Below are 15248 nucleotides of genomic sequence, written 5' to 3'. Positions count from 1 at the left end.
AGATGAAAGCTGATTGGTTGGTACTTGATCACTCTCCAGGATTTGATAAATTTCCCCATAAGTCTCTATATGGGGGTATACCATACTTACCGACATTCTGGCAGCCCCATGCCAGGTCGGTGCTGCAGGGAGGGTGGGGGCGGCTCAAGTGGACAGAGCTGGGTCGTGTCGGCGTGAATATGTCATCACGTCCCCATCCCCCGCTTTATAATGCTGATATTAACGGCATTGTAAAGCTGATATTAACGGCATTGCTACGATGAAGCAATTCAGCACGAACCACCCACTTCCACGTGCGGGCACAGGGTGTCGCCAGGGGGAAGCGGCGGCCATTCCGGGGGACTTGTCTACTCTTGCGTGGTGCCAGAAGTGGCAACCATTTTTCGGGAGTCCAGGGAGAGTAGGCATGTATGTGGAATACTAATAAAGGTGAGGTGTTCTCCAAAGTAGAAGATCCCTTTAAAAAACAAACAAACAAAAAAAACACCAGTTATATACACACAGTGAAGGAAGACATTTTGTGTACTGAACCAATATTCAAAATAATGCAGCCAGTCAGTTCACCAGCAAGCAGTCACATGACTGAGGCGCTTCCTGACCAGTATTCTTGAGGCTCTGGTTCCACTTGCTAGTGAAAAATACATATTCTACTGAATGTCGCTCCAGACGATAAAATGGCTTCCTCCAGCAGGTCTAGCTAACAAGTACACTTGACTAATTTTTTTTTTTTTAGGTAGAAAACTAATAAATCTTTAGCAGCCGGAGATAAAAGACAGCAGACATTTAATCAACTGCTTTTTCTTGTTGTAGCAGCAGCATCCGTTTTTGTGACTATTATGAAGCGTCTTGAGAGGAAGTTTCCCTGTGCGTGAACGTAATCCATCACCATGCGGGGCTTTATAATCAGAGCACACACCGAGAGAGGCTCGTGCGTCATATACTGTCACTCAGAGCTCCAATATCTCTGTTAAGAGCTATTTGTCGGAGGGATTGAATATTAGATAAAAGGATGATTTACCTGTCATGTTCGGCGTTTCTGTCCAAGCACTAATAACAGGGACAGGTTTTATGAAATGGAAGTAGTGCTCAATGGGCTGAACCTGCCTGTGTTTTATGGCTGCTGTCTATGAGCTGGTTTATATTCCTTTGTGTTGCAGACAGAGGATAGATGGGCTCCGTGCCTTCCTGTCTGTGTCTCACTCCGCTTCACTAGAGTTACATTTCAATAGGCATTTATCTCTGCTTCCATTTTGTCATTCAGATGCCTATAATCACTAAGCCATAACTATCCGCATTGAACTAGGCCCCTAAGTCAGTATGTGATGCTAGGAATTAACGCAGAATGCTTTGTCATCCCTCGTACTGAGTTGTACTTTTCCTTAAAGGGGGTGTTCAGCCGTCAGATAACTTTATTGGCTTGTGTTGTGTGTCCTCCTGTAACTTCTTTGTGTATTGTTTTATCTGTTTGGCTTAAAGCAAGTTAAGTATCTTATCTCTTATCCAAAATCTCTCTGGAGGGCATAAAAGTAAGTACAGACTAAAGACCCAGGCCACAATGTCCCGCGGGGATGGGGTGGCATCGGTTGAGAGGCCAATCTTTTTCACCGGCTGCTCCCATAGCAGAGCAGCGGTGAATTAATGCTGCACCTGTGCAGAGTAGAGAGAGGCGCTGTGCATGCCCCCAGTATGATGAAAAACGGGCGTGACACAAGGTCATGCCCCCATATAGTGATGCCTCACCTACTGTTCCTGCTCCCCTCACACTCTCATGTGCTGGCAGAGGGGGGAGAAGGAGAGGGAAGACTTTACAGTGCAAACAGAACTCAGAGGGGGCATTTAAAATCTCCCTGTTCATTACTTTGTTGTGTCATGTGACTAAGCAATGTTAGGAGACAGAGTGAAAAGTGATAAGAAAGTGATAAGGTGCCAGCCAATCAGCTCCCAACTGCCATCTCACAGGCTGTGTTTGAAAAATGACAGTTGGGAGCTGATTGGCTGGCACCTTATCACAGACGTATCACTTTTCACTCTGTCTCCTAACACTGCTTAGTAAATAGACCCCTATGGTTGCTATGTCAGTCATGTAACACTGCAGAACTATAAATCATTAATAGCAGAAACAAAGGAAAATGGTAATTACAACCTTCTTCTTACAGTCTACACTGTTATAATAAATAGGGTATGAAAAAAAATACAGACCTTTTTTTTTCATGGGATTGTCACTTATGTGATGTGCTTTTCATCCATACATTTCTATCAACAAGCAGAGTTGTCTGTTTGAGTTGCCATCAAATAGTACAAAACTCTAGTCTGCTCTCTGAATTGTATGAAGTTCTGTCCAAAGTGCATCATTGTGTCATATTCCAAGGCAGCAACTATAATCAGAGCAAAACAGCCGAAAAACCTTCAGTGTAGGGATGGCCATCGGTTGGTTACCCATCAATGGTAACATTGGTTTCATCCACTGAAGGTCATCCCTATTTTAATACTGGCCGGACAGCGAGCCAATCATGAAGTGGGGCAGGGCTTCACGGGTCGTGTTGGGTGGCGGAGCTAAGCTCTGTGTCCCGGCACATGGAGTCATAGGCAAACGCAGGGGGGGTTTCCGTCTGCCTGGAAAACCCCCTCCCCAGCCCACACCATGACCACAATAGAAATAGTTATATAATATATTGTTACTAGTGCTGCATGTTCTTCTCAGTATCACAAATGAAATAATAAGCACTGTATCAGACAGTAATAACCTGTGCACCAAATAGGAGATCTGGAAAACATGCACTGTTAGAGATGCACTGCTATAGAGCCCAATATGTACATATATGTCCAGGTCAGTGCTAGGTTCTTCTGCTGCTCCTCCAGGCTCCTGGACTTGCTCCAATAATCTGGAATGGTGCTCACATCTAAAATAAATACGTTTAGCTCAGGCAGGATCGCCTACTGGCGTACCTAATGGCTTACTGTGATTGCTGGTCCTCTATATGCTGGAATTATTACACACAATACACTTTGTATGACTCTTATTAAAGCTGGTTAAGTGCTAATTATTCCCTCTTCATGGAATGGCCATACTCACTCTAAAATTAAGCATTTGGAAACCCCCCTCTGGAAATCCTGCGTTTGCCACTGGGAGTGGGGGGGGGGATTGTTTGGCTCTGTGCCATCGGGTGAACCATTGGATCACCGCCATCGATGGAAAAACCATCAACCATCGTTCGTTATCCATTGATGTTTGTTAGTAGTCGATGGTTGATGGCCATCCCTACTTCAGTGTGGTGCCATATACCTTGCTATATATGCTGAGCTGTCCAGTTTTATCCTGTACTTTCTATTAGATGTATTTTGTACCTCTCCGACGCGCTTTGGCAGATTAGCTCATTTCTAGGTGCACTTTGCTAAATGTAAAATTAAATTTGCAAATGTACAAAACGGCTGCGATGTCCCCTCACCCTCTTGATTCATTTTCTCCATAAAGGAGTCTAAGCTGAGCAGTATTTTTGTAGAAAAACACAAAAGTTTATATTAATAAATGGGGTGGTTCTAATGTGGTTGGGGTCATGACTTTTTAGTGGCGTTTACACTTCTAGTTGCATGGGGCGTCTTCCATGAGTGGGGAGGCGTTGTGTACTATATGTGCCAGGAGAACATCTAACTCTATGACGGCAGAACGGCACATAAAGCTTAAAGTTATAGTCAAATACTGGTGAAAAACAAATTAGTGCAGGTGACCTTTGAGGATCCCAGTTGCTTATATAAAATTGTGCCCCAGTTCGAGTCCCTTACCCAAAAGCAAGCAAATATTTTCATTGCCTATTATCAAATAAATACTACTGTGTGACAACGCACATATGTGTAGCACATATAGAATACACATAGTATACATAACAGTTGTAGGAATACTGTCCTCAAACAGTTAATGAATAGCACCGCCAGCAGATGCTGGTCACAATAGTACTGTATATATATATATATATATATATATATATAAAACAAAGGTCCAAGCACAGGACCGAAACGTCGATGTTGCTATGTAATAATTTTTTTGGACATGAATAAACATCCTTTTGTATGAAGACTGGTGAGTGCACCCCTGGATTTATTTTTCTAAATAAATATATATAGATATATATATATATACTAGCTGAAGTCCCCGGCGTTACCCGGGTTACATCTTGAAGTTATTACGTTTTTTATTATGTGATATCGTCCAAATCCATCCAGTGGAAGGCCTAGAACAGGCTCCCTGGGTCAAAGGTCTGCCTAGCGCACTCCGCTGTGAGGTCTGACCGAGACCCCAATCACTCCATTAGGCATCCCAGACCAATTGCCATCCCTATGTGAAGTTTTCATCCAAATCCATCCAATGGAAGACCCAGAACAGGCTCCCTGGCTCAAAATTCTGCCCATCGTACACCAATGGGAGGTCCGACTTGGACCTCAACCCCTTAGTATGTCTTTTGGGATCCACTCTGTGAAGTTTTTATCCAAATCCATCCATTGGAAGGCTTAGAACAGGCTCCCTGGGCCAAAAATCTGCCCAGTGTACACAATCGCGAGGTTCGACCGGGACCCTAAACCCCTAAAACCTGGCCAGGATCTGAATGCAGGGTTGTCTGAATGCATAACCGGTCAAACAAACAGACACATGCTATATATATATTAGGGGTGTGCACCGGCCACTTTTCGTGTTTTGTGTTTTGGTTTTGGATCTGGATCTTTCTTCGTGTTTTGGATCTGGATTGGTTTTGCCAAAACCACCCTTCCGTGTTTTGGGTTCTGGGTTTTGTGTTTTGGATCTGTATTTTTTTTTTAAAAAGCATAAAAACAGCTAAAATCACAGAATTTGTTGGTTTCTCTGCTCCTATGCTATTATTAACCTCAATAACCTTAATTTCCACTCATTTCCAGTCTATTCTGAACACCTCACACCTCACAATAGTGTTTTCATGTCCAAAAGGTTGCACCGAGGTAGCTGGATGACTATGCTAAGCGACACGAGTGGGCGGCACAAACACGTGACCCATCTAGGAGTGACACTGCAGTGGCAGACAGGATGGCAGTTAGAAAAACTAGGCCCCAAACTGTACATAATGCAAAGAAAAAAAAGAAGTGCAAGATGGAATTGTCCTTGGGCCCTCCCACCCACCCTTATGTTGTATAAACAGGACATGCACACTTTAACAAATCAATCATTTCAGCGCCAGGGTCTGCCACACAACTGTGGCTGAAATGATTGGTTCGTTTGGGCCCCCACAAAACAAGCTGGCAATTAATGTGTCCCTGCACAAACTGGCTCTACGGAGGCAAGATGTCATCCTCATCCTCCTCATCCACCGATTCCTCACCCTCTTCAGTGTGTACATCCTCATCCTCACAAAGTATTAACTCGTCCCCACTTGAATCCACCACCACAGGTCCCTCTGTACCTTCTGGAGGCTGGTCTCCCTGGAAGAGCTGATAATTCATTTTGATGAACATCATCTTCTCCACATTCTGTGGAAGCAACCTCCTACGCCTTTCGCTGACAAGGTTCCCGGCTGCACTAAACACTCTTTCGGAGTACACACTGGAGGGGGGGGCAACTCAGGTAAAATAGAGCCAGCTTGTACAGGGGCCTCCAAATTGCCTCTTTTTCCTGCCAGTACAGGTATGGACTGTCTGACATGCCTACTTGGATGCTGTCACCGATGTAATCCTCCACCATTCTGTCAATGGTGACAGTATCATATGCAGTGACAGTAGACATGTCAGAAATTGTTGCCAGGTCCTTCAGTCCGGACCAGATGTCCAAACTTGGTCCTGCCTGCCCTGCATCACCGCCAGCGGGTTGCTTAGGATACCTAAGTTTTTTCCTGGCAGCCCCAGTTGCGGGAGAAAATGAAGAAGGAGCCGTTGACGTGTCACGTTCCGCTTCAGCTGACAGTGTGTTCACCAGCAGGTCTTTGCACCTCTGCAGGCTTGTGTCGGCCGGAAAGAGAGACACCACATAGGCTTTAAACCTAGGATCAAGCACGGTGGCCAAAATGTAGTGGTCTGATTTCAACAGATTGACCACCCTGGAATCCTGGCAAAGCGAATGAAGGGCTTCATCCACAAGTCCCACATGCCGAGCGGAATCGCTCCGTCTTAGCTCCTCCTTCACTTTCTCCAGCTGCTTCTGCAAAAGCCTGATGAGGGGAATGACCTGACTCAAGCTGGCTGTGTCTGAACTGACTTCACGTGTGGCAAGTTCGAAGGGCTGGAGAACCTTGCACAACACGGAAATCATACTCCACTTCGCTTGAGTCAGGTGCATACCCCCTCCTTTGCCTATGTCATAGGTGGATGTATAGGCTTGTATGGCCTTTTGCTGCTCCTCCATCCTCTGAAGCATATAGAGGGTTGAGTTCCACCGCGTCACAACCTCTTGCTTCAGGTGATGGCGGGGCAGGTTCAAGAGTGTTTGCTGGCGCTCCAGTCTTCGGCACGCAGTCGCTGAATGGCGAAAGTGGCCAGAAATTTTTCGGGCCACCCAAAGCGTCTCCTGCACGCCCCTGTCGCTTTTCAGAAAATTCTGCACCACCAAGTTTATTGTGTGAGCAAAACATGGGACGTGCTGGAATTTGCCCAGATGTAATGCCCGCACAATATTGGTGGCGTTGTCAGATATCACAAATCCCCAGGAGAGTCTAAGTGGGGTAAGCCACTGGGCGATGATTTCCCTCAGTTTCTCTAAGAGGTTGTCGGCGGTGTGCCTCTTACTGAAACCGGTGATACACAGCGTAGCCTGCCTTGTAACGAGCTGGCGTTTCTGAGATGCTGCTACTGGTGACGCTGCTGCTGTTGCTGCGTAAGGTGATACATCTACCCAGTGGGCTGTCACAGTCATATAGTCCTTAGTCTGCCCTGTTCCACTTGTCCACATGTCCGTGGTTAAGTGGACATTGTGTACAACGGCATTTTTCAGGACACTGAGGACACTTTTTCTGACGTTTCTGTACAGTCTCGGTATCGCCTGCCTAGTGAAGTGGAATCTAGACGGGATTTGGAACCGGGGACACACTACCTCCATCAATTGTCTAAATCCCACTGCACTAATGGCGGATACCGGACGCACGTCTAACACCAACATAGCAGTCAAGGCCTCAGTTATACGTTTTGCTTCAGGATGACTGCTGTCGTACTTCATCCTCCTCGCTAAGGACTGTTGGAGGGTCAATTGTTTAGTAAAAGTAGTGGTGTTCCTACTTCCTCTCTGGGATGATGAACGACTCCCAGCAGCAGCAACAGCAGCAGCGGCAGCAGTAGGCGTAGCAATGCAGGATCCTCCAGAGGAATCCCGGATAGGAGAGTCAGTCATGCCAGTGACATGGCCTGCAGGACTACTTCCGATCCTGACTAAGGAGGAAATTGACGAGGAGGGAGTTGACGGTGTGGTTTGCAGGCGCTTGGATACAACAGGACAACAGGATTTAGGTGTCCCTGGACTGCTTACGGTCTTAGCCAAAGTTTCTGAACTTGACAGTAACTTTTTATGAACGCGCTGCAGGTGCCGTATAAGGGAGGATGTTCCTAGGTGGTTGACGTCCCTACCCCTACTTATTTCACCTTTACATATGGTACATATGGCAAGACAGTTGTTGTCCGGATTTGGATAGAAATATTGCCAGACCAAAGAGGTGGAATGTTTGGTCTTCTGCCCAGGCATGACCGTGATGGGCTTTTTCATCCCACGGACAACAACTGTCTCCCCCGGAGCCTGATTTAAACAAACCACATCACCATCAGAATCCTCCTCGCCAACTTCCTCCTCAGCGCCAGCTACACCAGTATCCTCATCCTGTTGTACTTCAACAGTGACATCTTCAATTTGCATATCAGCAAGTGGACTGTGGGTGCTCCTTTCAGCACTTGCAGGGGGCGTGCAAATGGTGGAAAGAGCCACCTCTTCCCGTCCAGTGCTGGGAAGGTCAGGCATCGCAACCACCACCACACTTGGACTCTCCTTGGGGATTTGTGATATCTTCTTAGAAAGCACAGTTCTTCGCTGTGCTTTTGCCAGCTTAACTCTTTTGATTTTTTTAGTGGGAGGAGGGCTTCCATCGTCATGTGAAGCTGAACCACTAGTCATGAACATACTAGGGATCGACCTTAGCCGTTCCTTGCCACTCCGTGTCGTAAATGGCATATTGGCAAGTTTACGTTTCTCTTCAGCTGATTTAAATGTCTTTTTCAAGGTCATTTTCCTGAACTTTGCCATTTGGGATTGTATGTGCCCTCTACTATGACATTGGGCATCGGCCTTGGCAGACGACGTTGATGGCATGTTATCGTCTATGTCATGACTAGTGGCAGCAGCTTCAGCACTAGGAGGAAGTGGTTCTTGATCTTTCTCTATTTTATTTTTATCGGAGAAAGTTTGGTCCTCCATTTATGTTATATCGATTTGATATATACGTGCGGCTAAACACAGAAAATAATTTTTTTTTGGGTTTGGACTGGAGTGTACTTTCGGGGGTTACAGCACCCTTAACGGTCAAGCCAGCCGGCCCTTTACTTATGACACAGGCGCACGCTTGGCACTACTTTGTTGATGCACGTGCGGCTACTGCGCACACAATTCACAAACACAGAAAATAATTTTTTTTTTGGTTTGGACTGGAGTGTACTTTGGGGGTTACAGCACCCTTTAATTGTCAAGCCAGCCGGCCCTTTACTTATGACACAGGCGCACGCTTGGCACTACTTTGTTGATGCACGTGCGGCTACTGCGCACACAATTCACAAACACAGAAAATAATTTTTTTTTGGGTTTGGACTGGAGTGTACTTTCGGGGGTTACAGCACCCTTAACGGTCAAGCCAGCCGGCCCTTTACTTATGACACAGGCGCACGCTTGGCACTACTTTGTTGATGCACGTGCGGCTACTGCGCACACAATTCACAAACACAGAAAATAATTTTTTTTTTGGTTTGGACTGGAGTGTACTTTCGGGGGTTACAGCACCCTTTAACGGTCAAGCCAGCCGGCCCTTTACTTATGACACAGGCGCACGCTTGGCACTACTTTGTTGAAGCACGTGCGGCTACTGCGCACACAATTCACAAACACAGAAAATAATTTTTTTTTTGGTTTGGACTGGAGTGTACTTTCGGGGGTTACAGCACCCTTAACGGTCAAGCCAGCCAGCCCTTTACTTATGACACAGGCGCACTCTTGGCACTACTTTGTTGATGCACGTGCGGCTACTGCGCACACAATTCACAAACACAGAAAATAATTTTTTTTTTGGTTTGGACTGGAGTGTACTTTGGGGGTTACAGCACCCTTTAATTGTCAAGCCAGCCGGCCCTTTACTTATGACACAGGCGCACGCTTGGCACTACTTTGTTGATGCACGTGCGGCTACTGCGCACACAATTCACAAACACAGAAAATAATTTTTTTTTTGGTTTGGACTGGAGTGTACTTTCGGGGGTTACAGCACCCTTAACGGTCAAGCCAGCCGGCCCTTTACTTATGACACAGGCGCACGCTTGGCACTACTTTGTTGATGCACGTGCGGCTACTGCGCACACAATTCACAAACACAGAAAATAATTTTTTTTTGGTTTGGACTGGAGTGTACTTTCGGGGGTTACAGCACCCTTTAACGGTCAAGCCAGCCGGCCCTTTACTTATGACACAGGCGCACGCTTGGCACTACTTTGTTGATGCACGTGCGGCTACTGCGCACACAATTCACAAACACAGAAAATAATTTTTTTCTTGGTTTGGACTGGAGTGTACTTTCGGGGGTTACAGCACCCTTAATGGTCAAGCCAGCCGGCCCTTTACTTATGACACAGGCGCACGCTTGGCACTACTTTGTTGATGCACGTGCGGCTACTGCGCACACAATTCACAAACACAGAAAATAATTTTTTTTTTGGTTTGGACTGGAGTGTACTTTCGGGGGTTACAGCACCCTTAACGGTCAAGCCAGCCAGCCCTTTACTTATGACACAGGCGCACGCTTGGCACTACTTTGTTGATGCACGTGCAGCTACTGCGCACACAATTCACAAACACAGAAAATAATTTTTTTTTTGGTTTGGACTGGAGTGTACTTTCGGGGGTTACAGCACCCTTAACGGTCAAGCCAGCCAGCCCTTTACTTATGACACAGGCGCACGCTTGGCACTACTTTGTTGATGCACGTGCGGCTACTGCGCACACAATTCACAAACACAGAAAATATTTTTTTTTTGGTTTGGACTGGAGTGTACTTTCGGGGGTTACAGCACCCTTTAACGGTCAAGCCAGCCGGCCCTTTACTTATGACACAGGCGCACGCTTGGCACTACTTTGTTGATGCACGTGCGGCTACTGCGCACACAATTCACAAACACAGAAAATAATTTTTTTTTTGGTTTGGACTGGAGTGTACTCTCGGGGGTTACAGCACCCTTAACGGTCAAGCCAGCCGGCCCTTTACTTATGACACAGGCGCACGCTTGGCACTACTTTGTTGATGCACGTGCGGCTACTGCGCACACAATTCACAAACACAGAAAATAATTTTTTTTTGGTTTGGACTGGAGTGTACTTTCGGGGGTTACAGCACCCTTTAACGGTCAAGCCAGCCGGCCCTTTACTTATGACACAGGCGCACGCTTGGCACTACTTTGTTGATGCACGTGCGGCTACTGCGCACACAATTCACAAACACAGAAAATAATTTTTTTTTTGGTTTGGACTGGAGTGTACTTTGGGGGTTACAGCACCCTTTAACGGTCAAGCCAGCCGGCCCTTTACTTATGACACAGGCGCACGCTTGGCACTACTTTGTTGATGCACGTGCGGCTACTGCGCACACAATTCACAAACACAGAAAATAATTTTTTTTTTGGTTTGGACTGGAGTGTACTTTCGGGGGTTACAGCACCCTTAACGGTCAAGCCAGCCAGCCCTTTACTTATGACACAGGCGCACTCTTGGCACTACTTTGTTGATGCACGTGCGGCTACTGCGCACACAATTCACAAACACAGAAAATAATTTTTTTTTTGGTTTGGACTGGAGTGTACTTTGGGGGTTACAGCACCCTTTAATTGTCAAGCCAGCCGGCCCTTTACTTATGACACAGGCGCACGCTTGGCACTACTTTGTTGATGCACGTGCGGCTACTGCGCACACAATTCACAAACACAGAAAATAATTTTTTTTTTGGTTTGGACTGGAGTGTACTTTCGGGGGTTACAGCACCCTTAACGGTCAAGCCAGCCGGCCCTTTACTTATGACACAGGCGCACGCTTGGCACTACTTTGTTGATGCACGTGCGGCTACTGCGCACACAATTCACAAACACAGAAAATAATTTTTTTTTTGGTTTGGACTGGAGTGTACTTTCGGGGGTTACAGCACCCTTTAACGGTCAAGCCAGCCGGCCCTTTACTTATGACACAGGCGCACGCTTGGCACTACTTTGTTGATGCACGTGCGGCTACTGCGCACACAATTCACAAACACAGAAAATAATTTTTTTCTTGGTTTGGACTGGAGTGTACTTTCGGGGGTTACAGCACCCTTAATGGTCAAGCCAGCCGGCCCTTTACTTATGACACAGGCGCACGCTTGGCACTACTTTGTTGATGCACGTGCGGCTACTGCGCACACAATTCACAAACACAGAAAATAATTTTTTTTTTGGTTTGGACTGGAGTGTACTTTCGGGGGTTACAGCACCCTTAACGGTCAAGCCAGCCAGCCCTTTACTTATGACACAGGCGCACGCTTGGCACTACTTTGTTGATGCACGTGCAGCTACTGCGCACACAATTCACAAACACAGAAAATAATTTTTTTTTTGGTTTGGACTGGAGTGTACTTTCGGGGGTTACAGCACCCTTAACGGTCAAGCCAGCCAGCCCTTTACTTATGACACAGGCGCACGCTTGGCACTACTTTGTTGATGCACGTGCGGCTACTGCGCACACAATTCACAAACACAGAAAATATTTTTTTTTTGGTTTGGACTGGAGTGTACTCTCGGGGGTTACAGCACCCTTAACGGTCAAGCCAGCCGGCCCTTTACTTATGACACAGGCGCACGCTTGGCACTACTTTGTTGATGCACGTGCGGCTACTGCGCACACAATTCACAAACACAGAAAATAATTTTTTTTTGGTTTGGACTGGAGTGTACTTTCGGGGGTTACAGCACCCTTTAACGGTCAAGCCAGCCGGCCCTTTACTTATGACACAGGCGCACGCTTGGCACTACTTTGTTGATGCACGTGCGGCTACTGCGCACACAATTCACAAACACAGAAAATAATTTTTTTTTTGGTTTGGACTGGAGTGTACTTTGGGGGTTACAGCACCCTTTAACGGTCAAGCCAGCCGGCCCTTTACTTATGACACAGGCGCACGCTTGGCACTACTTTGTTGATGCACGTGCGGCTACTGCGCACACAATTCACAAACACAGAAAATAATTTTTTTTTTGGTTTGGACTGGAGTGTACTTTCGGGGGTTACAGCACCCTTAACGGTCAAGCCAGCCGGCCCTTTACTTATGACACAGGCGCACGCTTGGCACTACTTTGTTGATGCACGTGCGGCTACTGCGCACACAATTCACAAACACAGAAAATAATTTTTTTTTTGGTTTGGACTGGAGTGTACTTTCGGGGGTTACAGCACCCTTAACGGTCAAGCCAGCCGGCCCTTTACTTATGACACAGGCGCACGCTTGGCACTACTTTGTTGATGCACGTGCGGCTACTGCGCACACAATTCACAAACACAGAAAATAATTTTTTTTTGGTTTGGACTGGAGTGTACTTTCGGGGGTTACAGCACCCTTTAACGGTCAAGCCAGCCGGCCCTTTACTTATGACACAGGCGCACGCTTGGCACTACTTTGTTGATGCACGTGCGGCTACTGCGCACACAATTCACAAACACAGAAAATATATTATTTTTTTAGCACTTGGGGGGAGCACCCCTGATGGACAGAGCACCCCCTGGACAACACTACAGCACCCCTTTAGGACTGGGACACTGCACAGGACTTTGGAGTGGACACAGCCCCTATGGAGAACTGACTGCACAACACAGTCCAGCCAGCCCCTATGGACTTTGAAGTAGTGGACACAGCCCCTATTAACAACAGCAGCACAGCACAACACAGCCAGCCCCTATGGACTTTGAAGTAGTGGACAACAGCAGCACAGCACAACACAGCCAGCCCCTATGGACTTTGAAGTAGTGGACAACAGCAGCACTACACTACACTACACTACACAGCACTAACTCCCACCCTCCCTCTTCACTGTCCACAGCCGAGTGAGAAAATGGCGCCGACGCGGGTACCTTATATAGGATCCAAAACCCGCGAGACTCGGAAGGCGGGATGATGACGTTTTGCCTCGATGTCAGATCCGAGTCAGGCGGGAAAAGTCGAGCCTGACTCGGATCGGACTCGGATCGGGGGGGCTCGGGGGGGTTCGGATTTCAGAAATCCGAACCCGCTCACCCCTAATATATATATATATATATATATATATATATATATTTATATAATCTTAAAACATCTGCCTGTGATGTGTGTACTTTTATCTAGCCATGAATGGGTGATAGCGCAGTGTTTAGTAAAATGTGATAAAACAGTGAATATTGTGAATAATGCAAGTGTTCAGCAGTTGAGCCTGTTTGGGGAATTACATTTGTTCTCAATCATTTCCTTTCTCTTTTGTTGTCACAGAACTCCTTGGTTCCACAAAGAGAGTGAATGTAAATTTTCAAGACACAGATGGGTAAGTAAATGGTCCTGTTGCTTAGATCACAGGTATATATTTTATGTGCACTTGTTTAGGAATATACACCCACATGTGCAAGATGTATGCAGTAAAATCTTAGAGCGTGTCTTCTAGAACATTATAGATCAGATTAACATTCTGTTATATAATAATGTGGGTTATAGTTTTCTGATCTGTAAGTATTGATCTTGTAAACAATTGTCAATTGTGGGAGGAGCCACATAATGCTCACTGAGGATAGTGGAGCTCATTCAGAGCCGCTCGCTAGATGTGATCGCTCGCACCCAGCGTATGCAAATTAGGCTAAGTGACGGCATGGCAGGCACTCGCTCGGAAAGGCATAAGCACGCCCACTTTGTGTTGGCGAGCGATTACTTTGTGTCTATAGACGCCCATTAGCGTCTGTAGAGAGGACCACTAGCGCACATCATCTCCTGGAAGTGTATTAAAACATTGGTACATCGAGGACCATCTGAAGGGATCGCAGCGCTTGTGGTTGCCTTACCTTACCGCAAGCACTGCGAGGACTTCAGTGTAAAAAACAGGCAGGTGACTTGTACTGTGATGCTGGCTGATAAATATACACCCCTCTGAATCGGCGTTGCTGCACTCAGGCACGCCTGCGTTCGCACCTCCACTCCCCCGTTATTAGTGTCCTGCCCCTGTTACCACCCACAAACGGCCTCTCCTGTCACTCATTACACTGGGCTGTCATTGCTGGGCGAGCGAGCGGATTGCGATCGCTCCGAGTAGTTCGCACACGCGCAGAAAGAAGCGTACGCATGCGTGGTATGACAACATCGGCCGCGTACGAGAGAGCGGCCACTTGCGAGCAGGTCAGACTCAGGTCCAGTGATCATTACACTGTCTTTGTTACATGGAATGATATCATGCTAGCTGTACATGTTTAGAACACAGGAAGTCATTTTGGTGTTCCATGGTTAGATAGCGGTTAGTGTAATACTTATTGTGTGCCTATGCATCTCCTATGTAAGACCTACACCTCCTGTCTTCTGTATTTTAAGCTGTGACGCCAAGTATCTAATTGCATATGCACTCCTCTACAAAGACACAAGGCATGATTCTGATTTGGACATACGTCCTTATGATAATGCGGGAATCGTCCCGTATAAGATCTGTGCGTCTGCATGTGGAAGCCTGTCCTGTCCACTGTTTTATTTCTGCAACCATCACCATTAGTATCTGGGTGCAGAAAGTCCGTCTGAAACAGACGTCCCATCTCTGTCCACACACTGCGAGTACGCAGTGGGCATGTACGCAAACATGCCCACTGCACTCCACTAGATGGAACAGTTACGTGCATTTGCATGGTCACCGCCCAGTTATCGCACAGAAACGCCCATGTAACGGAAAGTGTGATCCAGCGACAGATGGATAGATACGTTCGCACCAGCGATCTATGTCTGTGTGTTCTCCCATTGGTGTATTCCCGATATATGGCACAT

At 46.7% G+C, this 15248-nt stretch overlaps 1 protein-coding gene across 2 annotated transcripts in view; it reads left to right on the top strand.

Annotated features, from left to right (window-relative positions):
• Positions 1-15248, top strand: part of CASKIN1 (CASK interacting protein 1) — a 439648-nt gene that overhangs the window by 140770 nt on the left and 283630 nt on the right. For both annotated transcript variants that reach the window (XM_088470341.1, XM_088470340.1), the window contains exon 2: positions 13728-13779. In XM_088470341.1, the coding sequence (XP_088326467.1) occupies positions 13728-13779 (52 nt within the window). The remainder of the gene's footprint in view (positions 1-13727; positions 13780-15248) is intronic.

Source organism: Taudactylus pleione, unplaced genomic scaffold (genome assembly GCF_031769625.1).
Source record: "Taudactylus pleione unplaced genomic scaffold, aTauple2 ptg000098l, whole genome shotgun sequence".
Lineage (NCBI taxonomy): Eukaryota > Metazoa > Chordata > Amphibia > Anura > Myobatrachidae > Taudactylus > Taudactylus pleione.
The sequence above is the reverse complement of the archived record's forward strand: the minus strand, read 5'-3'. Positions and strand labels throughout refer to the sequence as shown.